General features: G+C 38.0%; 1 protein-coding gene across 1 annotated transcript; it reads right to left on the bottom strand.

Annotated features, from left to right (window-relative positions):
• Window positions 1-2769: 2769 nt before the first annotated feature.
• Window positions 2770-12751, bottom strand: LOC139722367 (U2 small nuclear ribonucleoprotein A'-like). The gene is made up of 10 exons (XM_071633674.1): window positions 12670-12751; window positions 9308-9348; window positions 8478-8584; window positions 7627-7705; window positions 6906-6952; window positions 6174-6276; window positions 5658-5737; window positions 4802-4874; window positions 3475-3586; window positions 2770-2885 (listed from the first exon to the last, which is right to left on the bottom strand). Exons 1-10 carry the CDS (start codon window positions 12749-12751, stop codon window positions 2770-2772), a joined length of 840 nt encoding a protein of 279 aa, XP_071489775.1.
• Between the last annotated feature and the right edge of the window lie 797 nt (window positions 12752-13548).

Genomic DNA, 13548 nt, shown 5'->3' with positions numbered 1-13548 from the left:
TTGGACTTCCTTTGCAAGCATTGGATTGTGCAATAGAGTTATGTATTTTTGTATTCAACTCTCAACCACTGATGGTTGGAAGCTATTTTCTAATAAAACAAGCCTCTGTAGGCAACAACTTGATACTGCCTAGGTTTGTGAAATCATTAATGTTTCCATCCTGCAATATTCTGTCCTGGTATAGATGTCTGCTCTGATACACAGTGTACTGGGGTTAGTGTATATGCCATAGATTTAGCAAGTCTATTTTTTTTGGAAATCAGGACTTCCCAGCAGTTTCACGAGTGGTTAAATTTGTGATCATTGGAGTATAGTAATGAATGGAGAGATGTATGCCTGTATGTCAAAATCATGTCGGGATCAGAGTTAATAATTTTGCATGTTGCTAATTTCGTGAATAGCATCCAACTTGCAAAATTCACGACATTAAAGTCTCGCAAAATTTATGGCATATACAGTATACAAAAGTACATTGTATTATCATGTGCTTTCATAGGCAAAAAACTGTGTCATTTACACATTACATACAGTGCACTCCCGTTATAACTAACACAGTTACAACGAAGATCTCATTACAAAGAAATCAAAATTGAGGTCCAAAAATTATTATCTCTATATATCTTTGTACACTATACTGTTCGGCTGTAATGAAATTTTGATATAACGAAGGAAAACTGCTGGTCCCAAGGACTTCGTTATAACAGGAGTCCACTGTAGTATAGATGGTTTACACAGTGTCTATGTGTGGAAAACCATAGCCATGCAGATATTTTGAAAAGAACATTTATTTCTCTCCCTCTCTTCCTCCATTCCCAGCTCAGAGCATTTTCATACAAATATATATTCCTGCTTGTCCCAAAAAAAAAAAAAAAATCTTTAGAAAGTTTACAAATGTATGGCAGAGTATGCAGATAGCACCCTCACTTTCAGTGACCCACATTTCATCATACTGATACATTCTTCACAGATCTATCACACAAAAAGACATGAAGACATGTTTTTACTTGTTGTTTATTTTGAAAAGTATCTTACACAAAAGAAACATACCTCCTTGTGGTATGTGATATATACAAAGACGAATATAAAGGCAAACCCCTCATTTCGCTTGCCACATGAACATGATGCTGGACAATGCCACAAGTACTACATGAAGTGTTCTCAATTTCTTCACAAACAAGCTCTTGCTAATAATGATACTTTTTTTTAATTGGGGGGGGGGGGGGGGGGGGGGGTCCAAATGATTCAGACATTATTTCATGTTCCTGAACACTACTGGTATGATAGATTATTCTATATCAAATCAAATGAAATGATCCAAATATAACTTCATAAAAATTATTCACTTTAAAACAAATGAATACCTTCAATTCACATCCTTCACTCCCTGCTCTTCTCCACTTGAAATGAGGTGGATGTGGCTACATGTTTTCATGCCAACCATATAAATGGTGTACCATAAACTTCAACTTACTCAGTGCTTGACTGACATGAATGGAAACAGCATGACCTTTCAGAATCTCACTGTGGTGTTTCTGATTTAAAAAAAAATTAGTGATAATTTTTTTTTAAGGACAAAAAATTAAGAGGCAAGTCTTCCCTTAGGACAAGACACAAAATACCCTAGTTTTCTGAAAAAAAAAAGAGAAAATTTAACCTGAAGCCAACTTTGCTGATCTCTTTACCAGTCACCTGCTTGTCAGATTAGGAAATGGGCATTGCCCACCTGAAATGATAAGCAAGCGCATTCAAACAAGAAAGAAGTACTCTATTAGTGTAGAGAAATAGACATAGAATAAATAAAGTATGAAATAAACTGGATACTGCTCAGTATCTACGATTATGGATTCTATACAGATCTCTAACAAATCGGCAGTAACTAACAACAGTCAAGTCATGTTTTAGAGGAGTGGGGAATTGCATTATGCACACAATGTACAATCACAAGCAATGCATTTTGATTGCCCATGGTTATTAGTTTCAAAGTATTGTTCATTCTTTTCCTCCTCTATGATCATTTCACGTATTAAACGTCTTTACAAACTTGAACTCGGGGGTCACAGATTTTACCTTTCAGTCTACATTGATAAAGTGTGTCCCTTGACATAGATCGAATTCATTAACAAAGAATTCATCTAAAGTATCAATAAGAATTTTTATGTACTGTGATGGAAACCATAAAAGGTAAAATATCAGTGATTCTCGTTCTAATGAGCAGAAATTAGGCTTAGAATGAAAAGAAATGTGTCCTAAACTGAAATAGCATTCTTCCCATCAGTAATATTCATGTCGCACGAGAAATGTACATCTTATCTGTCAAGTTCATCCAACAATCTGCACAGATGTCATACATAATATTGATAATGGCAAAGGATATGCCTCCATGACTCATTCATACAAGAGGGCTCTGGCTTCTAAACATCCACAGCGCTTTTCACATCTTGGTGTCCCTTTATAAATATTTTATTTTTGGCCAAAAAAAAAAAAAAGAGAGAAAAAAAAAAACCATAATGAAAATACGAAAGAAAGAGCAAGAGCGAAGAACTTGGAATGTCCCATCCACTAACTGAAAACTGTCCTCAAATACATCACCATGGCTGAAACAAACTCGAGGACAGTATGACTCATACACTTGTATCTCACATTCAAGTCAATCCTGGGCAATGTCTAGAGAGCAACAGTCAAAGTTCTGTCAAGAGCGTCCTCCAAATGATAACTCCAAATACACCATCACAGTTCCCGATCTCTGAACACGCTGTGGTCATCTGCTGGTCAGTGAACTGCGATCGGTGGCTGCCCGTTGGTCAGTTGCTGCTGCTGAGGCTGACCCTCATCCATTGGTTCCCCTGCATCCTCTTCCTCTTCCTCCTCCTCCTCTCCTCCTTCAGCTAGACAAGAGAGAAAGAGAAATAGTAGTAAAGCAAGCCTCTTTGAGCCAAACACACATCTTTTCCCAAAATTTTCAAAATTCTCTGGCAGACAGATCATCTCCTGTATGGATGTACTATGCATAAACCAAATACTGAAGTTAGGGTTGGACACAATATTCATGTTTAAATCTGAAAACATCCATTGAAACTTGAATGCCATTATTTCCTTGCTCAGTGTATCTGGGGAGAGCTAACAAGTGGCTTTTCTCAAGCTGTTTGAGTAATCCTTATGTTGACTTTGGACAGCAAAGATGAGATGTTAGACTCGGGCTGCCTTACTTGGCACGGGTTAGGCAAACAGAAGCAACGTACATCATTATGCACACATATACACTATGCCACCAATTCCGGCAAACCCTAAATATGTTCTCTAATCCAAAGAACAGTAATGTGGTGAATTTCTCGCAGAGGATGAAGCTGTATCTCTGCAAAACCACGCTTATGGCAAGACCGCAGAGGTAATTGGTAACAAGGTGTATATCATTCACCCAGGGACCTTCTTGTTTGGGATTTTGACCGCAGATAAGGGCCCTTGCAGCCAACATACCTTGTGCTTTCTTCTTGCCGGCAGCGTCGTCCTTCCCCGGCACCTGGCCCGACTGCAGCAGCTGCTTCAACCTCTCGACCTCCTCAAAGCTCTCTGCCTTGGCAATGGCAGCCTATGCAGGGTAGGACACAGCAAATAGATGCGATTGTTAGCACACTTTCCCTATCATGTCTGCATTTTTTCTCACATTTCCTCTCAGCACTTGCAGCTCACTGGATGAGACTACGGACTCTCCGTTGTAAGGTCTCTAGTTTTGAGTCTGCTAGCAGCAGTGATGCTGCCCTTAGGCAAGGTACTTTATCATCACTGTCTAGTTCTTCTGAGGGAACTTACAGCTGTAGGTCAAATGGTAGCTTGCCCATAACCATTTGAGTGCTTCTTTAGTGGCAACATTAAATCAAATAAAATAGCACTATGTCTGTACATAAAATTGTTTCAAAGTCATCATCCCTGATAAAATGAAAGCTTCACAAGATTTTATCAAATCTTATGAGAAATCAAAGTTTTAGCTAAAAGAGAAAAACACACCTGCATTCGGCTGCATAACTAAAAATTTATTCCATTATGGAAAATCTGGCATGGTCTCCAGAAACCTAACATGTATGAACTACATCACAAAGTCACAGAAATATTGAAGATGTATTTTCTATATGGTGGAGCCTCATCACTGCCGGCAATACTTTTTCCTGACGAACCTGCCATATCTACTACCAACTCGTTGCCTTAACCCTTTGTAGATGGGGACGGAAAGGAGTTTAGTGAGTAAAGCCAGTGTCCAAAGACAAATGCATTTGCAGGAACTGCACCCTGAACCACATAACTGACGGTGAAGAATACCCCTCACTCTGTCGCATTGATCCCTCCCATAAGGTATCAAGAACCAATGTTCAAAAATGTTAGCTGATGCTCATATCCTCAACAATACAAAGCATGTGGCAATGATTCATTAGCTTAAAGTCAATGCATCAACATCCATCTAAAGGATATATGACTGATGTTTTCAACTACCGCATATATCACTCCTGTTTCCATCTACCGGACATATCACAGATGTACCCACCTACCAAATACACGTATATTACAGATGTATCTTTCTACCATATATCCATTACTGACACATACATCTACCTGATATATTACTGATGTATATATCTAGTGGATATATTATGCATGTATCCATCTACATGATAGATTGTATTGCTGATGCATCCATCTACTTGATATATCACTGCCCCCCCCCCCCCAAAAAAAAAAAAAAAAAAAGAGAGAACAAAAAAAAGGGGGGATGTATTTACCTTGCCCAGGTGAGAAAGGAAGCATCACTCACCTTGATGGCAGCAATGTCTTCTGGAGATGGACCTGTTTTCTGTTCAGTAGGAAGACCAGCCCCTGGTACAAATCTGTCATAATGGAGAGCACAAACATTTCACAAATTGACAAACTGGAGCACTTAAAAGTTCTACTCACATTTTCACCAGGCATTCAATTACTAACTCTCTTGGAGGAGTCTGCGCCTTTGAATGTTTCTACAACAGATGTATGGGGCTATACAAATGATGTGAATCATCATCATCATCATCACCATCATCATCATCATCATCATCATCATCATCATTTTATTTAATGTTGGGATACACAAAATGAGTAATCAACCAATCAGGTCTGTTTTGGCTGTGAGACAGTGACAAATCTACAACATACACATTTTTAGCACAATTCAACAGAATCAACAGAATGATGAGTGCGCACATTTGATTTAATAACAAGACATAGACTGAGTAATCGACCTATCAGGTCTGTTTTTACTGTGAAACAGTGACAAATCTGAATGTGCAAATTCTTCAGCATAATTTTGCAGAACAAAAACATTTGATTTAATAAGACTTATAGACCGAGTAATCAACCAATCAAGTTTGCTTTTGCTGTGAAAATGACAAATCTTGAACATACACCTTTTCAGCTTAATTCAGAATGATACAGAAGATTCATGTTATGAAGCCGACATGTCCAGCAAAACCATGATCATAAAACAATACATATCTACAGGTCACTCTGTCCAGTTAACATTCACAGTATGAGCCACAACCTTCTACACAAGAATGACACAAAAATGACTTTCAGTGTGCAGTTTATGAGAAATTATTCCCTTAGCCTCAATTCTAGCTCCTTCTCATTCTACTCACGTCCTTGATCTCCTGCCCAGATCCTTGGCCAGCTTTTCTCCCTTCTTGCCCTTGAATAGCTGTGCTGCTGCTTCCCTCTCCTGTAATGGCAAAAAAAAAATGACATAATCAAAACATGCAATCACCTCCCCCCTATTTAATACCACCCTTCAAATTGATAATTGTACTCACATGAATTTCATGGTACTACAAATATCACCTCTGATAGCTGGTAAAAAAGAAGAAGAAAATGACAACTGACTGTAAGGGGTCAGGTGCACATTGTCAAGCAGAAAATTAGTTCAACATGACCCAACTGAAATCTACAGAAATTCGATGCCTGTGGCATTGCTCACTACAAACTAATGCCAAATTTGTGGGCAAGGACCTAGATGTCTATTAGACATGTGCAGTAATGCAATTTGGGGAAAAAAATGTTTCCCAGGAACCTGTAGTATTTTAGGAAACAAAACAGAACAAAATACTAAAGAAAGTAACAACTGACATATCTGCATCGGACAGAGCTTAGGACCTTACCCTGAGCCTGATTTTCCTGAAGTCCAGTATCCTGAGGTTGGGAAGTTTGTGGATGACATACAGTCTGTAGTGCTTCTTCCCCATCACTGGGTTTCTGAGGAGGCTGGACATAATGAGGATAAGACCAAATAAAAAGATTGATGACTGCGACTTCCGACTCAACAGGGACAGAAATAGATTGGAGCTAAGAACCTATCCGCTGAAGCTCATATGTACTACTGCAGACAAAAAGATTTCCATTTCTACTGAACAGAGTCAGAGACCCCAAAACACAAAATATGCAGAGAAATATGTGGTCAATAATGTCAGGGCTCAACATTAGCAGAGGCCAGGGACCAGCAAAAGTTGATGTCGGGCCACCAATATTTCAAAGAGCATATCTTTCAGTGGCCAATTTGGGCAACTAATATTAAACATAGACCGCTTATGTTTCCATTAACTTAATACCACTGCACTTGTCGGGCCACTAGCATATCAAATTCAATGATTTCAGTGGCCCAAATGGACCATCCGAGAAATATGTTAATGTCGAGCCCTGATGATTTGCACGTTCTGCAGTATTTGTTACCAGTAATGAATTAAAACACTATCAAATTATGAATCATTATTGGCAGATACGGAGCCAGGAGTGTAGAACAAATGCACATAGTGTGTAGATGCTGTAAGTATGGCTCTGTCTGTGTATCACATATGCACTAGGAATGGTGTATGGAAAAAAAAAAAAGTACTCACCTTAATGTTGTTAGTTGTGTGATGGATGCAAGGTTATCAAGATCACCCTGTGGTATGCAATATAGATGTGGATATGAATGTAAAACATGAACGGTATCATCAAAATATTCATAATACTAAATAGACATTGTTTGTAATCACTTGTCATGAATAAGTTTGTGCAAACACAGACTGCCTTCAATAGGAAGTTCCCACAGTACAACTGTGTTGTTAAAAACATATGCATCTAAGCTCTCTGAAAATTCTTTTGAATTTTGTGTAATTTATAACATGAGAAAGGCTACCTTTTTAGCTGAAGTCTTCCTTGAAGTTCAATCTTATTTATTCTACTTCATTGCTAAAACTTTGAAATGAATAAACAAACTAGTGAAAGTAGGGGGGAAACAAAGGCAGCAGGCTACCCTAAATAGGATTCTTTACATTAATGACATCAAAATAATGGATTTGAAAAAATTACAGAAAACTTAGTACAGCATGACTTGTCATTTGTATTTGCGATTCTATCCTTAGCCAATTAAGTCTGTAAGAACTCACTTGGCCTATTCATTAAAGATGACCACACATTCACAAAAATCAATGTATTTTAAAAACAGAACTTTTGTGTGTGCTTTTGTTTTGTTTTTCCAAAGGGAAAATGTATATCATCTTGAAGAAAGCAGGTTAATCAACTGGATTCACAGTTGAGAAGACGACAAAGAAAGATACCATCATAATTACATACCAGTTCTGCAATGCTGTTATTTGTGAGGATTATGGATTCCAGGCGTGGCAGGTTTTCCTGTAGATTCTCTCCAATCCGACTGAAATGAAGAGCAAAATGAAAATACAGAACTGTTAACAAGACCATGAGAAGAAATACACAGAATGGGTATGTGCACAATATGAACGAGAAGTGACTTCCAGCAAACTAATGAGACAAAAGGTGCCGGCTTCTATCCTAAATGAGCAGCTCCTGTCCCATCATTCATCTACCTTTTCTTTTCAACTTTATTTATGTTACTACTTTATCTTGCTGCAACATTAATACACAATAATAGATGATGGATGGAATTATATTTCTAAGGTCTGTAGTCCACTACAATACAAATGTCATAGGTGTTAATCATGAAACCACTTATAACTGTGATGTTTTCTAACTTAATGTATTCTACACTTCAATAAGACAGATTCCCCCAACAATTTTTAACTTGCAGACCCCCCCCCCCCCCCCCCCCCGACTGACTAACATTTAGGTTTCTTACAAAAAAAAAAAGATTTTCAAGGATTCCATCCTCACATTCTTTTCATCGAAAAAGGGGTGGGGGGATTGAACCTACACCCAACCAACTACATTGTACAACCCGGCCGGAGCTCATCAAAACAGCAGTACATACATGTACAGTGTGTAATTACAATAACATGCATGATTTTTACACTGACATTGTCAAGTCAACACATGCACTCATTTGATACAAGGGGAAAAAAAGCTCTACAAAAGGATGTAGAAAAAAAAACCATGCAAATCAAACAGACAACAATTGATGGCAATACACATAGTTGACTGTTATCTTTTCATCATAAGGTACTGCTCACCATATTCTATTGTTGTTAAGCAGCAGGCATTTAAGCCTCTTGAGTAGGGGGAACCCATCCAGTTTCCTGAGTTCATTGTCCGATAGGTCGATGGTGTCAAACTGGTCCTGCAGAATTTTCAAAAGACAGCTCTTGAGTGACATGAACTTGAGCGTGTCCGGCAGGAAACATTTCACTTTGTAGTTTGGAGGCAGCTTATGCATCCCTGTGCTGGTCTACCACAATAAAATACCAATTACACTCCATACAAATCAGATGAGCTGATGAAGCGTACAGGATCGGACGTGAAACCTTTCTCAGAAAATTTGTACCTTTATCATACTCCATACAATAATACATGAGTTATTGATGGCAATGACAGACTGAAAACAAACATTTCTCTGATTCTCTCTCACATTAAAAGAATTAACATACAAAAATAGAACTATACACTGAGAATAACTTAACACTGAATCTCCTCCAAGTCTGTTAACCCCTTGAGGACGAGTCCCGGGTAGACTCGTTCAAGTGTCTATGAGAATGCGTGTTGTAGCAAAATCAGACTGTCCTCAACGGGTTAAAGCAGAATCGTTTAAATCGCTAAAAGTCTATCAATACTACTAGTACCGGTACTTCAGACTTTCTAGCAATCTACACATTACTAACACACACCCTTGTCATACTATACACACAAACACATTTTTATCTTTGTCTCAATAAATTATGGGCACTAAACTGTTCACAATATGCATACTGCTTTAGATTTTGTCGTTTATATTAAGCTTTGTGCAATTCATCGATGATGAATTTGATGTGTTTGTTTGGTGCTTGTCCTGCCACAATGCACTTACCACAGTTGCTCCAAGATTCTCAATTACTGGTATCTTGTATCCTACAAGCAAAAACAAGTAACAGAAAACATTAATACATACATATTCTTATAAATGAACTGGAGAGTTAAAGCTTTTGGAAGTTCACACATTGCATTTCACGAGCTTCTTCTCATACATAAAAAAGAGAATATCGTCTGTTGAGAATGAGAAGGGCATTAAGTGGTCTTGAACACTATGGGTTTTGTGGCAACTTAACGCCCTTATCATTCTCAACCGACGATATTGCACAGAAATGATCACTGCTGAATTATCAACTTTGTTTAGACATTAAAGTGAATCCACAGATTTATGGTAGAGTCATCTTTCTTGCGCATGTGCACTAGAAACCCAAACTTCTCGATCCAAAGACCAAGAGTTTGGCTGCCAGTGTGAATGGACGACCACAGATCACGAAGACTTTGCTATATTAAACTTCTTGATCTTTTGCAATCTTTTGAATGAAGCCGGCACAGAAGAAACGCAACCAAAAAAAGGTAAAGCACAACCTTTGACTCTGCAAATGGTTCAAAGTCGTGACTCAATGGATAGCGCAGCTGTTTCTACAATGCCTGGTCCTAGTAAAGGCTCAGACTTAGAGTTAGATCTAGACCTGGATCTACCGGCAGATCTGACACGTCGCGCACCAACATCAGTTTCGTTGTCGCAAGAAGAACATCTGCATCAAGATTTCTCGAGCAAACAACAAATATTCAATTTCCATGGATGCAATGTGAACATCTATAACAAGACCTAGACTATTTAGGTCCTACGTTAGACTACATGTAAATAGCGTTTTGGATTTTTCATTCAACCTTTTCAAGTTTAACTGTTGCCGGCGTTTTGCTTTCGAGGCTGAGGAGGGACATGATCAACGCCCCTGGGTGAGTAGACTACCATTTTTACCATTACCAAATCACGGGGTTCTAGATCTATGCATGTACCTACAATACATACCGTAATGTAGGCTAGAGTCTGTTCATAATTGTGATTGTGAATGTGAAGCAGGTTTTGTTGTTGATCTACATGTAATGTTAAGCCTCACTTTTACTAGATCTAGACTAACGTTAAAGGGGAAGGCTAGTAACTGATCAGTGGGAATCAGTGGAAATGCTGAGAGATGATTGTTCCAATCCTTATGGGATTCATTCAAGAGTTCATTGTATATCTATTGTTTTGTGAAAATGATTTGCTTCAGAATGGTCTCATATTCAAGTAATGTGCAGTTTAATGCTTCCAGGTTAGCGTCCCTGGTCAGTGACGGAGCATTAATCTGCACATTACTTGAATACGAGACCGTTCTGAAGCAAATCATTTTCACACAACAATAGATATACAATGAACTCTTGAATGAATCCCATAAGGATTGGAACAATCATCTCCCAGCATTTCCACTGATTCCCACTGATCAGTTACTAGCCTTCCCCTTTAAGACATTTAGATTTCACTTGATTTATCAAATGACAAGGATCCATATATTTCATTTTATAAAACAAATAACACGCGACTCTCGTTCGTGCATCGGTTCAAATTAGCGCATTTGATAACTTCAGAATTGTCCAAAGCCGCTTCAGACAATTACTAAAGTTATCGCATGCGCTAATTTGAACCGATGCACTCAGAGCCGCGCGTTATTTGTATATTACTTGCATCTGAGTCTCCAAAGTTGAATAGAAGTTAAAATTTAACACTTTTAGTATCTACAAGTGTCAGAAAATTGTTGGAAAATCTTGATTGCTTGAAATGCTGCTCTGTACACAAACACAGTACGAATACGTTCAGCGCACACGCTAAGGGTCGATCATTTGGTCTGAATGTAGCGACACAGCGGCTTTTTTTATGCTGTCGTCAAAAAGCTTAAAATTTTTTTTCTTTTCCTCGGCCAAGTCTTGCGCTAGCGGTTGTCTAGCTTCACAGCGATTAAACATGTGCGCAAGTGTGTGCTGCCACTTATATCTTTCTCTTTCTTTTCAATCTTTGTTTCTTTCATTTTCAGGTAGAATATATACCTTAATTTCCCTTTCCTTCCTATCAATCATTTCCTTGTGGATTTCCTCTAACTTTCTCAATTTCCTATTTAAATTGTACTTTCTGCCTAATTGTTCTTTGTTTCCTTCATGGGTTGTTTTTCCCTCCAAATACAACTTTTACAAGGGTCTTTCCTTTCCATCCTCTCCAATATCTTTTTATGTGTCGTTCTAATGAATCCTTTTCTCTATTTCCTTTTTAACCTGTATAATTCTTTCTTTCCTATTCATCTTTGCTTTCACCCAGTTTTGATTCATCTTTCATTCTATTAAATTTCACCTACATGTAGGGCTTTTCTGTTTTCAATCTATATTTTTCTCTTCAAACTTAACATATCCATTTCTCCCTTGCTTTCCTTTAAAATGCAAGTTTATCTCCTTCCTTTCCCTCCATTATCTTTTACTTTTAGTTTATTCTCTGTAAACCTTGTTTCATTTTTCCCAGTTTTCTTTATCTTTTCTTTCATTTCCTTTTCTCCCTTTTCCTAGCCTATTCAAAGGCTTCATATTCTTTCACCCTTGCCTTGTTGTCTTATAACCACATTTTTCACAATCTTCTTTTATTCACACACACACACACACACACAACACGAACAACCCCAATCCTCAATGAATTGTTACCGCGACGCTACAAGCTGAGAAAGGCAGAAAAATTATCTTTTTAAAGATACCATACAATGTAGAAGAACGTTGCTCTGATCGCTAGGAGATAGATATTACTAACCTGTTAATGTTAGTACAGTCAGTAGCTACATTCAGATCAATCGCGGCACTCGCTGAACGTGTTTTGTAAACTGTCCTGTGCTATCTCAAGTAACTTTATCTGATCCTGTCCTGTGCAATGCAGTTTTGCATTGCATGCCATTGCCCATTTATTGGAGATCATTGTTGTCTGATAAACTGGCACTTGTATGTAACTGGTGCGAAAGTAAAAGACAGACATTTATTAGACCTATTTTTTCTATTTACTAGCACCCTTGTGTTTAGATGAATTAGCATGATTAGAGATGGACATTGACTCTGTCATCAATCAAACTGTGGTATGACAGGCAAGATGCGCCAGACGATCGTAACATTAAAGTCTAACGTTACAAAACAGAAGCATCATTGCCATCAAGATTGGCTGTCATTGCACTAGTTAGCTCCTGACCGGACCCTAGCCCTCGGATTAGCGGGGGAGATATGTACGCGGATGCAGCATTGCATTGCCAGTGCGTGTAAATTACTGCTGTGTATGCACGGCCACTACACTACGGGACGGGAGATGTCGATGTTGTTCTCAGACACAACGAAAAAACTGGGCCAGAATTTACTTACCCCGAAGATCTAATTCTCTGTCTCTGACGGGATTCAAGTACTGCGCAGCCTGCTCTATCAATTCTGGTGTTAATTTGACCATCTTGTCTTTAGAACGTATGAAAAACAGATTTACAGCGAGAGTTGTTTGACGTTCACAACGCACGTTTTGTAAACGCGCTCCAGATTTCTACGTGTGTTATGAGGAAGTGTTAATACAGCATTGTATGTTACTTTGTCAATGCTCAAATATTCCAAGACGAGCGCAATTGTAAAAATTAAAAGAAATTGCCAACTTTGTATTACTCAGTACATTGTACAAGACACTATTTATGTTATCATTTGTCAGTGTTGTTTTACCACATCGTAGTTCTCATTCTACCAGTGATTTACTGATTGAAAAAGAAATAATATGTGTAGTGTCAACTATCCTATTAAAGGACAAGTTCACCTTCATAGACATGTGGGTTGAGACTGAGTGAATGCAGCAATATTACCAGAACACATCAGTGAGAGTTTGACTTTGAGGAAAATCGGACAATCCATACAAAGTCAAAAGTTGTAAATTTGAAGTTTCTGCTCAGTTAAGGCTGGATGAAAAGACTACTATAGTTTGTCATGTCACATGTGTACAATGATATAAAGAAAGAATAAAGAAAATTCAATATATTTCCATTTTTCTCGCATAACAAAAGAACACTGTTTGACTTCTCTCTTTCAGAAGGCAGGGGAAATAATTACCCTTAACATAATATCAGTAACAAGTCAAAGAAATGTGTACTTTATTTAAAAAGTAAAGTTTTGTGAAGTTCTCTTTTTATTTTCCTTGTATCGTTTTACGGATGTCATATTTTTGCCCATATTGTCATATGCTTGAGGCAATAGAATAATGTTTGAGCA

The sequence above is a fragment of the Diadema antillarum genome, unplaced genomic scaffold (assembly GCF_040938485.1).
Source record: "Diadema antillarum isolate AM-2024a unplaced genomic scaffold, OU_Dant_1.0 scf00000164, whole genome shotgun sequence".
Taxonomy (NCBI): domain Eukaryota; kingdom Metazoa; phylum Echinodermata; class Echinoidea; order Diadematoida; family Diadematidae; genus Diadema; species Diadema antillarum.
This window is presented reverse-complemented; position numbering and strand designations above follow the sequence as displayed.

Excerpts from the sequence above, each read along its gene's own strand:
- LOC139722367 (XM_071633674.1), bottom strand. The coding sequence starts at position 12,751 with ATGGTCAAATTAACACCAGAATTGATAGAGCAGGCTGCGCAGTACTTG. Across the intron at positions 6,953-7,626 it reads ATAACAGCATTGCAGAACTG|GGTGATCTTGATAACCTTGC; the intron begins GTATGTAATTAT and ends TGCATACCACAG. Across the intron at positions 5,738-6,173 it reads TCAGGAAAATCAGGCTCAGG|GAGAGGGAAGCAGCAGCACA; the intron begins GTAAGGTCCTAA and ends TTGCCATTACAG.